The sequence below is a fragment of the Felis catus genome, chromosome X (genome assembly GCF_018350175.1).
Source record: "Felis catus isolate Fca126 chromosome X, F.catus_Fca126_mat1.0, whole genome shotgun sequence".
NCBI lineage: Eukaryota > Metazoa > Chordata > Mammalia > Carnivora > Felidae > Felis > Felis catus.
The window spans coordinates 15247119-15260164 of NC_058386.1; the positions used below are offsets into that span (position 1 = coordinate 15247119).

Consider the following 13046-nt stretch of genomic DNA (forward strand, 5'->3'; position numbering starts at 1 on the left):
CCCTCCAGTGACCCCTGTTTGTTCTCCATATTTAAGAGTCTCTTATGAGAATAAAGCTTCAGTTTCTAAAGCAAACTGACCTCCAAGCCCAGTTCAGTAACTAGTCGCTCACTCCTAGGCTCTCTGCCTGCAAACACGGCCCTCCCCCCAGAAGCTCTCTGCGTACAAGCTGATACTTCCACGACCCTGGCGCGGTACCTGGCCCAGGGGGGGCCCTCACTAAGTAAGAGTTTGCTGACTGACCAGCAATCGGTGACCTACTGCCTGCTCGATGGAGTCCCCTAATCTGCAACAAATCACTCCTTTCTCTGACCTGTATTTCATGCAGTTGCTACTAATTTTGCCCTTTCTCCCATCTCACCTCTCCTCCACTATCCGTCCCGCCCCTCCCCACCCCTCCCCAAGTGAACTAATGCTTGCTAGTCGTCCATTTTGGTGGCACCAGGAAATAAACTTGAGAGAAAACCACCTGTATGCTCAAAAACCGAAAAAGATGTTGCCTCCAGCAAAAGAAGGTTGCTGTGATTGCTGACTCCGCAGATACACCTCGTGATCATCGTGTCTTGTGTTTACCCAGTACTTTTTAGCTCATCGAGTGCTCTGACAAACTAAGTTCATTTACTCTGATCCTTACAACCGCCTTGTGTGACGGGAGAGGAAGGCGCCAGCACGCCCGTTTTATGGATGAGGGGACTGAAGCTCAAGGAAGCCAAGTACCACCAAGCGAGAAATGTGAGGAATGTGGGCCGCCCGGCTGGCTCAGTCGGTAGCGCATACGACTCTTGATCTTGGGACTACTACGTTCGAGCCCCATGTTGGAAGCAGATTACTTAAAATCTTCAAAAAACAAAACAAAACAAAAGCGAGAAAGAAAGAAAGGTGAGGAATGTGACGTGGAGCCCAGTCTTCCATTCCATCAGCCTCCTTCCCTCCTGTCTGGACTGTGAGAGGCTTGGAGCTGTTACCTGGCAGTGTTCGACATCATCAGGCAGCACGTGGATCACTGACTTGCGTCCTCCATGGGCTCCGAAGAGGTCCAGTTCGTCAATTGCCTCAAGGGCTGCCTACAAGCACAGGTGTGAATCAGATTTTCTTTCTAGTAAACGGACACTTTCACAGCCACTACTCCTTTACCATTAAGCAATCTAGCATAAATGCCTTCCCCAAGGTGAGGAAGCAGATCAGTGAAATTCAGCTAAAGTGTCCTAGAGACAGGTCCTGTCCTTATTTTCAGTGAAATCACAACTTTCCTGGATGTTGCCACTCTTTGTAGAAACAAGAAAGAAAAAGCAGACTAACGTTCCCCCAAATGAAGTTAGTATTTCTCCCAAAGCGTGAGATATCAATGAGTTTATAACATTGTGTGGCGGGGGGGGGGGGCACTAAATTCAGACAGCTTTTCTTTCAACTATTTGTGTTAATTTTATTTTTTTTTTTAATTTTTTTTTCAACGTTTTTTATTTATTTTTGGGACAGAGAGAGACAGAGCATGAACGGGGGAGGGGCAGAGAGAGAGGGAGACACAGAATCGGAAACAGGCTCCAGGCTCTGAGCCATCATCAGCCCAGAGCCCGACGCGGGGCTCGAACTCCCGGACCGCGAGATCGTGACCTGGCTGAAGTCGGACGCTTAACCGACTGCGCCACCCAGGCGCCCCTATTTGTGTTAATTTTAACATTAGCAATCTGCCACTTAAGGAAGTTAATTCTTTTAGTATTAAGCTTTCTGTCAGTTGACTGTAACAGAACATATTTATTGTTGTTTTGAAAATTCTAGCTCTGGAGTCTTTATTCTATCCAAAAATATACTTCAGTCTTGAGCAAGAGGGAGGCACATTAAATGTCTAGGGCAAGAGATATAAACCGGTGACTGGCAGACTGAATCTGCCCCACAGGTGTGTTCTGTTTGGCCTGATGAAGTTTCATTTTATTATTTTTTAATGTTTTATTTATTTTTGAGGACAGAGAGAAACAGAGTGTGAACTGTGGAGGGGCAGAGAGAGAGGGAGACAGAATCTGAAGCAGGCTCCAGGCTCTGATCTGTCGGCACAGAGCCCGACGCGGGGCTCGAACTCATGAGCAGTGAGATCATGACCTGAGCCGAAGTCGGACACCCAACCGACCGAGCCGCCCAGGCACCCCAAGGCCTGAAGTAGTTTTAAAAATGATTTTGAGGGGCGCCTGGGCGGCTCGGTCGGTTAAGTGTCCGACTTCGGCTCAGGTCATGATCTCACACTCCATGAGTTCGAGCCCCGTGTCGGGCTCTGGGCCGACAGCTCAGTGCCTGGAGCCTGCTTCAGATTCTGTGTCTCCCCTTCTCTCTGCTCCTCCCCTGCTCATGCTCTGTCTCTGTCTCAAAAATAAATAAAGACATTTAAAAAAAATTAAAAAAAAAATAAAAATGATTTTGAACTGGAATACTTTTAGAGAAAGTCTCCAGTGCCTCCAATACCCCTCAATACTTTTCTATCTGGCCAGCTTCATTTGTTTATGACCTGAGCCCACAGGCTTTGGAACTTTTGAGCCCTGCCCTACAAAGCAGTCATATTCTTTATTCTTCAGCTCTCTTTATGACCCAGAAAAGGAGACTGGACATCATACATCCAGATGCCTGGACAACAGCAAGAGCTTAGGCCTGTGGGTGATAATAATGAGGAAGCAGGACACTTATTTTCGGGCACAGGCACACTTCAGTGTAGGAATCCTACATTCTTTACCTATAATCTCAGTTGTCTGGGGTACCTGTGCCACTTGAATTTCATACTTGTGGCTGACTTGAAAAATATGCTCATTAGATTAAATCCACCCCCCTAAAGATGAGAACCAAATCAAAGCAGTAAAAATGCACAGGAGGAAGAACAAACAGGTCAAGACCATCACCTTGGCCATTCCTACAGAGCTTGCGTTCAATTCCGGAATGCCCTGATTAGTCTTATCTCCGCGCTCCCACATTCCATAATCCTGAGGAAGAGAAAGGTAGTCATCAGAGCAGGAAAAAGAGGTATATGAGAAGTGCTAGGGAAACATAATTCCTTTATGTTACCCACAGGCACAATGGCACACGAATATCCATTCTCAAAGGTTACAGGATTCATGGCTGTGCTTGTCCTTAATTTCACTTCATTTGACCTCTGTGTAGAATTTAACTCAAGTGGAACAAAAATGCATGCAAAAACACTCTCAATTTTCTTATTCCTAAAAGTTATCAATTTGTAAGAAATTCCTGATTTGTAGAGAACAACATGTTCTATTTCTCTCCAAATGAAATGCTGACCCTCTATTTAGCTAATCCCTTTGAACTTAAATTGTAAGATAGAATAAAGAAACTTTAACAGATGCATTATAACTAGTTGAAGCCAACCAAACCGCTTAAAATAATTTAATACCAATTTCTAGCATTACCTCTTGGGATAAAGTGCTAAGCAAGGAACAAAAGCCAAAATCGAGCGAGGCACAGAATACTGAACTTGCCCTATCTTTTAAACCAGATTAATAAGAACTGGGTCAGAACATGCCATCCACACAGAGGCTGTGATCCATGCATACCTTTTATAATTCGTATTTTCACTTAGGTGAGGCAAGCGCTGGATACGGTTCTGAAATAACGCTACACGCGCTACTGAAAAATGACAACCCAACAAGAACAGGACCAGTGCCAGAACTGCAGCGTTTATTGTTTGATCTGCAAAGACGACCATTTCCAAAACGTGCACACCGGAGCAGCTTTCGCCTCTGTCCTGCTGGCACACCTTGTAGCTTAGCCCCAGGACTCCTTCCTCCGTAGTCCTCCTATCTGGGCCTTTGCACATTCCACGCCATTCTCACTCCAACCCCAGAGCCAAGTGACTCATCCTCAGCAACTGCTTTGATCAGCTCACCCCCCCTGTGCAGGACTCTAAAATGACAAACCATTTATTCCCCAGGGGCTCCCGGTCAACTGTCTCTCTCCGGCTGGCCACACACCTCTGTTATCTGGCCCCCGCCCCTTGCACGCCCACAAGCAGACTCTGTTTTCCGCTTGTCTCCAGTACTCTGCTTTCAGGCTGTCTCCTCCTTCCCCCGGAGCCCCCTCTCCCCAAGGACCGCTCCCACATTCGGAGCTCATTCCCGCCCATGACTGCACATGCTCTTCCCGCACCGTTCTGCTCACCTAAACCCTACTCACCCTCCAAGGTCTACCTCAAGTCCCACCCTTCCCGCAAGGACTTCTCTGGTTTCTTTAGACCTGGACACTGCCGCCATTTGGAGCCGGATCCTGCCGTGTTTGGGCGCTGCCCGTGCGAGGTGGGATGTTCAGCAGAATCCCTCGCCTCCGCTCACTAGGGGCCAGTAGCTCCCTCCACCGTGTGACAAGCATAAAACTGTTACCAGATGTTGTCCAATGTCCCCCGGGAGGGGAAGATTGCCCCTCGTTGAGAATCGCCTCTTTAGACCCGGGTAGCCCTTGGACCAAGCCTAGTTTGCCATGTATTTTTGTAAACAAGGTCTGTCTGGGACACAGCCATGCTCACGTGCTCACGTGTTGTCTAGGGCTGCCTTCCTACGACAATCGCACACCTGAGTAGAAGCAACAGAGACCGTAGGGGCTGAAAAGTTGAAAATCTTTACTGTCTGGCCCTTTACAAAAAATGTTTGCCGACCCTTGCTCTACACCATAGTGGCGTTTTTGGGTTTGTTTTTTTTTTTTTTTTTGAAAACAAACTCTACCCTTTCTTTACTTCCCTTACACTCAGCTTTGCAAAGGTTCCTTGTTTTCTAAGAAGTGTGCAAGGCGCCGCCTTCCATATCAGACAGAAGCCTGGAGGAACTGGGTGGGGTTTATACAGTTTACACCCACCGGCACCGGCCGGGCCCACATCTGGCTCTGGGCCCTCCGCCTGTCGGCTGCGTGGGGGGATCCCCACGCACAGCAGTTCCTACCCACACGTCGACGCGGCCGCCCTTCAGCCTGGGTCAGGCCGGCCCGGTACAGGCCACAGGACACCTTTTGGTCTTATTTCAGATCGGAACAATGGGTTCGAGCAGAGCACGTGGTGCATTCCAAAAACATCAACTCCCCAGCTGCGTTCCAGGGCGAAAATGTGCACTCTGTGCGCAGAGGTGACAGTCACAGAGCTCTAACCTCGCTAACCTTCTGATCAGCCCCAAACAGTCTGGCCCTCCGAGAATGGTAGGAGTTTTATTCTTCTTAACTGGACACCTGAAAACATTACTGGGGTTGATACTTACAGCGACTTTATATGCAGCTTCTATGTAAAAAACAAGATTCTGTACGAAGGCCACCTCGTCAAGGGTGAAAATAATACGTAAACCTAGTAAAGAAAAACAATAAAGTTACGGACTTACGTTGTGAAGAGAGAGCTGCCAATTACCAACTACAAATACCACACTAGGAAAGAAATCCATGTACCCCCATTTTCAGTTTTCTTACGAGCGCATCAAAAATTAAGTCTGAAGCATGGGGCACCTGAGGAGCTCAGTCAGTTGAACATGTGACTTCAGCTCAGGTCATAATCTAACAGTTGATGAGTTTGAGCCCCACGCTGGGCCTGCTGCCGTCACCCTGTCAGCATGGAGCCTGCTTCAGATCCTCCGTCCTCCTCTCTCTCTGTCCCTCTCCCACTCATGCTCGCTCTCAAAAAATAAATAAAACATTAAAAAAAATTTTTTTAATTCAGTCTGAAGTAAATTGGAACGGTTAATGCCTAATCTCTGAAAGAGAAAGGAAGGGAGGAGTGTGTGCCTACAGGTAGTAAAAATGGGAAGAGAAGGTGTGGGGCCTTCTGGTAGTGCTGGATTTGTGCAAAGAAGTTTCCAACAAACCATGAATTTTAGCCCAGAGCAACCAGACACCATTCTTACCCTTGAGTGAGCCAAAGGGTGGGTACATTTCCCCAGTGGCAGACGAGAGAGTAGAGCCCCCAGCGTCAGGAGACAACCCTTAACCTTGCGGAAAGCCGAGCTCCCCGGACCTCCCTAGGGGGCTGCCCTGAAGCAGGCGGTGACCAACAGGGCTGGATTTTTGCTTGGGTCCTTTAACGTTTAGTTGATCGTGGCAAATACACATACTTTTAAAGTATGAATTCTTGAAGCTGGTAGAGGTATGGTGAGATATGAACTCTTGCATCAATGGGGGGAGTTTGACTAGTAAACTGTTCTGAAAACAACTTGGTAGTATATGTAAGTAGCCTCTGAATGACACCCAACAGAAGGAAGCAAACAGAGAAGGGGTCAAAATTGGTATTGCAACATTAGTTATAATAGGGGGAAAAGAATAAAGGAATGGTTTGATTATAACATATCCACTGATAAAGTCACTAAAATTATGTTTATCGAGAGCTTGTAAGATCATGGGGAAAATGCTCAAGTTACAGTGCTATATAATAAAGATTATTAGCCATGCAAACGATAAGACCTTAAATAGAAAAAAAAACTTGGAGGACACACATTCAAATGAAAATGGACAGTGGGATTTTTTCTTTGTATTTTGTTAAATTTTCCAAACTATTTACAGGTTCATATTAATTTTCACAACCAAGAAGTATTTTTTATAAATGCCCGGTGTATTCACAAAGCTGTAACAATATCATTTGTGGATTTCTGCTAACTTTGAGTTTCACACCTGCAGTCCGAACTACACGGGAAGCCTCTAACTCCAGAGGTCAGTTTACCGCTGGTGACGAGAACTTGACGACACAGCAGCTGACTGACCTAAGCCCCGGGGGCCACAGCGGCAGGCTCTGGCACGGGAGGGACCCTCTGGTTACAGACGAGCTGGAGCCTGAAGCTCAGGAAGCCAACGGCTCGGGCTGAGGGGCAATGCTCACGGTCGGGGACTTCGGGCCCACTCCCAGCATGGGTACTATGGACTGACCGACCACTCCGGGCACATAGCCGAGCTCTAGAAATGACACTGTTTGGGTATAATTCAGGTAGATGAGGGTGTGTCTAGAAGGGGGTGAGCCGGGCAGTGAGAGGAAAAGGTGAAGGGGCCAGGCCTGCTAATACCAGAGAAGAAAATCCCAAGAGGGGGTTTGACGCTGTCTGCAGATATTCAGACTGTCAGAAGTAGATCTGATCTCGGCTGCTCCAGTAAACAGTGGCAGCAAGGAAGCTTTGGGATCAACAGCCCTTTGTCCTACCAGTCCTCAGAAGGTTGGCTATGAGCATGTCACAGAGTCAATGCATGTAACGTTATCAAGAGCATGCTTTTTCTTTACAGAAATAACTTATTTTGAATTCTAATCAATGCCTGTCCCTCCCCACCCCCTTCTCCCTGTATAATGTCACTCCCTGTACAATGGGCTCGAATGACCCTGGCTCACCGGAGGCTGTCATCTGGGCCAGGAACAGGAGGAAGAGGGAGGTGGCATCCACCTGGAGGTGGCCCCACTGGTCGTCACCCACCACGGTGCTGCAGGTGGCGGTGTTGTACTTGGCGTGCAGGCTGTCCTTGGTACTCTGAGTGTGCTTGAACTTCTCCACTTTATGTACCTGAGGGAGGAAGCAAGCCGGCTCCACACAGTAAAGGGGCTGACGGCGGGCGGAGGCCATACCCAAAGCCCATCTCTTAGTTCTAGACCTCTTAGCAGCTACCTCTGGGAGCCAGAGGGATGGAAGGCAGCACATGATCCCTAGCGAGCACCACACAGAGGGGTTGTGTGGGGGATTCTTCCCGTCCGCACCAGAAGGGGTCCGGCCCAGTGGGATTTTAACAAGCTCTGCAGGGCGACGGGTCAAGCCAAAGGGTTTCTTTGTCTGCATATGCCCAGCATGAGCTGTGACACACGGGAGGCACTCAGTAAGAGAGAGAGGGAACAAAGAGGCCCCGTTTAAACTTCAACTTCTTGTTTCCTTATGTCCAAAGGAAAGGGCAACTAGGTCTTCGAAGACTAACCGGGCATATGCTGATGAAGGGCGGGGACAGTATCATTCATCTCGGAATGTGTGCAGATCCCAGCAGGATGTTCTGCACACAGTACAAGCTCAGTGAATTGTTTTATTTACTCCTCGCTGAAAATACCAGTAAACAGTAATGTCAAGTTTTAAAAACTCAAGCATTTCAACTCAAATGAAAGGAAACCCTTTTATAAACTCAACAAAATAAACAGTGCTACGTGGCTGTCTGGGAGTGGCTTTAAAAAACAATGATATCTGGGGCGCCTGAGCGGCTCAGTCGGTTAAGTGTCCGACTCTTGATTCTGGCTCAGGTCATGATCTCATGGTTCATGGGATCAGCCCCATGTGAGCTCTGCACTGACAGCGCAGAACCTGCTTAGGATTCTCTCTCTCCCTCTCTCTCTCTCTCTCTGCCCCTTCCCTGCCCGTGCTCTCTCTCTCTCTCTCTCTCAAAATAAATAAGTCAACATTGAAAGTAAATAAATAACAATGGTCTCTGCCCCATTTAAAAAAAGGGCATGTTCTCCTTTTACACAAGCAACTCTTCAAAAGAGATTCTGAGTAACGGGGTCCTTTGATTCTGGGTCCTTATTGAAGATAATTTAAAAGGACAAAGAACGTAAAATATTTCCTATTTCTCTTCCACTTGAGAAGAAAAGCTCAAGACGCTTTAGGGATGTTAGCTGTCACCATGTAAATGATAAATACCCACTGAGATGACCTGAAAACACATTTGCCATTTTCTGCCTACCTGTCTCATCATGCACTGGAGAAGACCCCGCATCAGTTTCACCACGTTCTGCGGAAATAAAGCGGGATGAGTGACGAGGCCAGCTTCCCTGCTCCATGAAAACCACCTCCTTACCACGTGGTCGGTAACCAGGGCTGCCTGGAGACCTCCCTGAGAAGGCACATCCTGAGCATATACACGTCTTCCGATTGTTTCGATTACCTCCAATCCATCACAAACAAAGAAAATCTGGATGCAGCGACTTATCTCAAATAAAGGGGTTGGACCACATGGCACCTCCAGTTCTGGAATCCACTGGTATTCTAGCGAGACAATTTGTATATGCCTAGTACCCTGATGTTTAATTCTGATGTCACAATTCTTAGTAATTCATTTTTGTCATGCTAAAGATGAATTAAGACCACCATCCTGCCCCAAAGTAATGACACTTTGCCAAAAGAGCCATTTGTGACACCATCACTGGACTATTGAGTAAAGTTCTTACAAAATGCAAGTAGCCGCCAAGGTTACTCAATAACACGTATCGCAACCAACTATTGTAATTATTATTATAAATAATAACAATAGTACGATGATAATCAGACAGTCTGCCCAGGAGCTGTATAAAACACTTTGCCTGGGGTCTGTGTAATTCTCGCAAACAAACTTACGAGGTGAGTGTCATTATTACCCCACTTTATAGATGAGGAACCTGAGGCTGAGAAAGATGGGGCGACATTGCTCAAGTCACGCAGCTGACAGGCATTTGAGCTCTTAGTCAATACGTTATGTTGCCTCCCACTTCCTTCACAATTCAGGCCCATCAAAAGACTGCTCTTAATATGTCCTATGAGAAACACCATAAAATGAGTTCACAAGTGGCTACAGAATGGGACAGTTTGTAGGTCGAAGTAGACTGGCTGGAAGAAGCTCCCACCCAGGACCACGAGCATCTCCTGTCTTGCAGAACGTATGTGGTTTGCCGAGGAGGAATGTAGTAAAGGCCATGGAAGTTAATTACCAAAGTCTGGAGTGAATTATCCTTCAGATCCTTCTGCCTCTAAAATCCTAGAATTCTAGAATACGATTTCACTTTAGGTCATAAACTCTTTTGAGGCAGAAAATGTTACCTCACGATAAGGTTATAACTAACATTGCTATAATTAACATTTCCTACTGTGTACAGCGTGACCATTTGTCAACTGTGTACAGCGTGACCATTTGTCAACTGACTTCCCCTCAAGTAAAGAAAACTTATTTTCCATTATGAAGAGGCACAGTGGTTCCCAACTGGGTGGCCATTCCCATCCTCCAGGGGTGAGGGAACATCTGGAAATGTGGGGCCAGGAGCATTTTTACCGTCACCAAGATAAAGATGGGGACTACCGGCATTTAGGGCGTAGGGACCAAGGAGCCTAAGTGTCCTGCCATGCATGGGCTAGTCTCACACAATGAACGACTGTGCTTCCCAAGCTCCAAGCGCAATAGCATCCCTGCTTCAGATCACTAGAAGATCCCATGTTATCTTCCATAATCAAGGGAAACGTCTCTCTTTAGTTGTCAACCACACTCATCAAAACAACGTGCCCTATTCGTGCCTCGCTATCGTCCGTCACAGAGCAGCAAATCCAGTCAACTCTAGCCTGCGTCAGAAAATGCTTACAGAGGGGGTGCCTGGGTGGCTCAGTCGGTTAGGCGTCCGACTTCGGCTTGGGTCACGATCTCGCCTTTCCTGAGTCCGAGCCCCGCGTCGGGCTCTGCGCTGACAGCTCGGAGCCCGCTTCAGATCCTCTGTCTCCCTCTCTCTTTGCCCCTCCCCTGCTCACACCGTGTCTCGCAAAAATGAATAAACATTAAAAAAAAAATTAAGACGAAAAGAAAAGCTTACAGAGGAGAGGTACACGGTGTGTGTGCATGCGTGCACACGTGTGTGTAGACAGGCAGGCTTTACTTTGACTTCGTCTCAAGGGAGGATGGGAAGTTTGATGAACATCCACATTAAATTATTACGCTGCTAAGAACGGCTCACTTATGTGCTAGCTATCCAACTTCTTGGGGGAGCAACCAGTGCTTGCTATAAACATTTTTTAAAACTACCTCTTGCTCTACTTCCAAGGCTTGGTGATTGTATCGCCTTACGCTCAGCAACGTCCAGTCAAACCCAAACCATCTTTCCCTTGCTCCCACAGACAGGTTTCCTCTCTTAAGTTTCCCTACTGTCGTCAAGGCTGCCCACAACTCCTGCCCACTTTGGTTGCTATCACAAGCACTGATCGGGCTGTAAGAACTCTCCCTGGGTCTGACAATCGGCTGGCTGGGAGGGCCAAGGAGGAACGTACGAGTCAAAGATAAATCCAAAAGGTTCTCCTGCTAAGAGAACTATAATTTTATATGTCAATGCTTTCTGCTTCAACACCGTCACTCCAAATACTCTGAAAATACCTCCCGTGCTCAAGGGCAGAATATTTTCTTACGTACTCAAGGATGGCAAACCTTTGCTTCGGCGGGTACATCAGTTTCTGATCTGAGAAATCAGTAAGAGGATTTCACGGTGCTGTGATGGTAACATAGGCATGAATATTGGACAACACCAATGTGACTCAAAATTAAAAGGTAACTATAAATTAATAAGACCGCTTTGGAAGGGCTCAAACTAGAAAGGAATTTCTAAGGGAAATTCCGAAAATGTTTCAAGCAGTAGCAATACCGTTTGGAGAAATACCCTTTCAACATGACTACTACAGAGCATACACTCTGGAACGTATATTTCTGGTGTGTTCTTTGGAAACAGTCATTATACGAGTGTATAATGGCACTGTGTATGTAAGTATATGTAAACTGGACAGAGCATGTGAGAGAGACATGTAGCTAGTTAGAAATGTGGACGCTTTCTTTTCCTGTTCAGAATAGTATGATTTTTATGGTTTTTAAGGAAGACAAAAAATCTCAAAGAGAAAGACCAATGAGAGGTGGAGGCTACCTAAGTGCCCCCCTAAAATATTCTATAGCAGGAATGGACGGGGCACATACACCGAACTGTTCTACACAAACAGCTACCTCCTTGGAGGCTTTTCAGTTCAGGGGAAAGGGGCTGAGCAGCCGACGTGGCTGCCACTCGGCATTACCTGCTCCAGCTCGTAGGCTTTGGCCTTGTCCTCGTCGCGGTCGGCATTCTTGCGGTAGGCCATGCCCAGGCCCCACACGGCCAGAATGCTGTAGATGTTATCCCGCACCCAGGCGTCCTTCTGTTCGTGACTGGCTGACAGCAGCCCTGTGACCGGATTCTGTTAGAGAAGAGACACAAAATGACTCGGCGCCACCTTCACCCAACTCCTGGCAAACGGATGCCTGCCCTGGGGGGGCACGCCGAGGGCCGGGATGAGGAGTAGAAATCGGAGTTCTGGTCCTTCCTTGCTCTGCCACCAACAGCATGGTCTTGCGTGAGAAGTGACGTCACTCCTCTGTGGTTCTCTCATCTATATAATAGAAATAGTAGCCTAGAAAGTCTCTAGGGAACCTTCTAACGCTGAAGTTCTTGTGCTTTCAAACCAGATCATACCGTTGTGACAAACAAAACGACCGACCAATAGAAAAAGCCCACGAGTCTTAACAAATCTGCGCACCACAGGCTTCAGGTCTTTTCCTGCCTGTATGCTTCCACATCAGCTGGGGAGACATTGAACCTGGAGCGAGAGACCCAGATGCGGGGCCCCACTCCACCAGTCCAGCTCTGTGTGCCAGGGGAAGCCGCCTACCCTATCCGGGCCTCCAAGGCCTTGTCTGTAATCCAGACATTTCATGTGCCCAAAAAGGACACGCTAGGCAACAGGACATCGGAGGTCCTATTTAGCTATGATATTTAAAGTTTGTTTTTAATGTTTATTTATTTTTGAGAGGGACAGAGCGTGAGCGGGGGTGGGGCAGAGAGGGAGGGAGACCCAGAATCCGAAGCTGGCTCTGGGCTCCGAGCCATCAGCACAGAGCCCGACGCGGGGCTCGAACCCATGCGCCGTGAGAACGTGACCTGAGCCAAAGCCGGACACTTAACCGACTGAGCCACCCAGGCGCCCCTAGCTATGATATTTAAAAGGGCAGCCGAGTCACTAAAAAGCCAGATCTTCACACACAAAAAAGTACACACAATATTCTTGACAGCATTAGTCATAATAACTCAAAAGTGGAGACAACCCAGATGCCCGTCAACTGATGAATGAACAAAATGTAGTCTATACAATGAAATATCATTCAGCAATAAAAAGGAATGAAGAAGCATTCATATATGCTACAGCATGGGTGAACCTGGCAAACATAATGCTAAGTAAAAAAAAGCTGGTCACAAAGGACCACATATTCTCTCATTCCATTTATATGAAACGTCCAGAATAGGTTAACCTGTAGAGATAGAAAGATTAATGGTT

General features: G+C 47.2%; 1 protein-coding gene across 12 annotated transcripts in view; it reads right to left on the reverse strand.

Moving 5' to 3' along the window:
- PHKA2 (phosphorylase kinase regulatory subunit alpha 2) overlaps positions 1–13046 on the reverse strand; it is a 71062-nt gene that overhangs the window by 36358 nt on the left and 21658 nt on the right. For all 12 annotated transcript variants that reach the window (XM_045051250.1, XM_045051255.1, XM_045051254.1 and 9 more), the window contains exons 3-8: positions 11754–11912; positions 8650–8697; positions 7325–7493; positions 5229–5311; positions 2880–2960; positions 966–1064 (exon numbers count right to left, since the gene is read on the reverse strand). In XM_045051250.1, coding sequence (XP_044907185.1) covers positions 966–1064; positions 2880–2960; positions 5229–5311; positions 7325–7493; positions 8650–8697; positions 11754–11912 — 639 coding nt within the window. The remainder of the gene's footprint in view (positions 1–965; positions 1065–2879; positions 2961–5228; positions 5312–7324; positions 7494–8649; positions 8698–11753; positions 11913–13046) is intronic.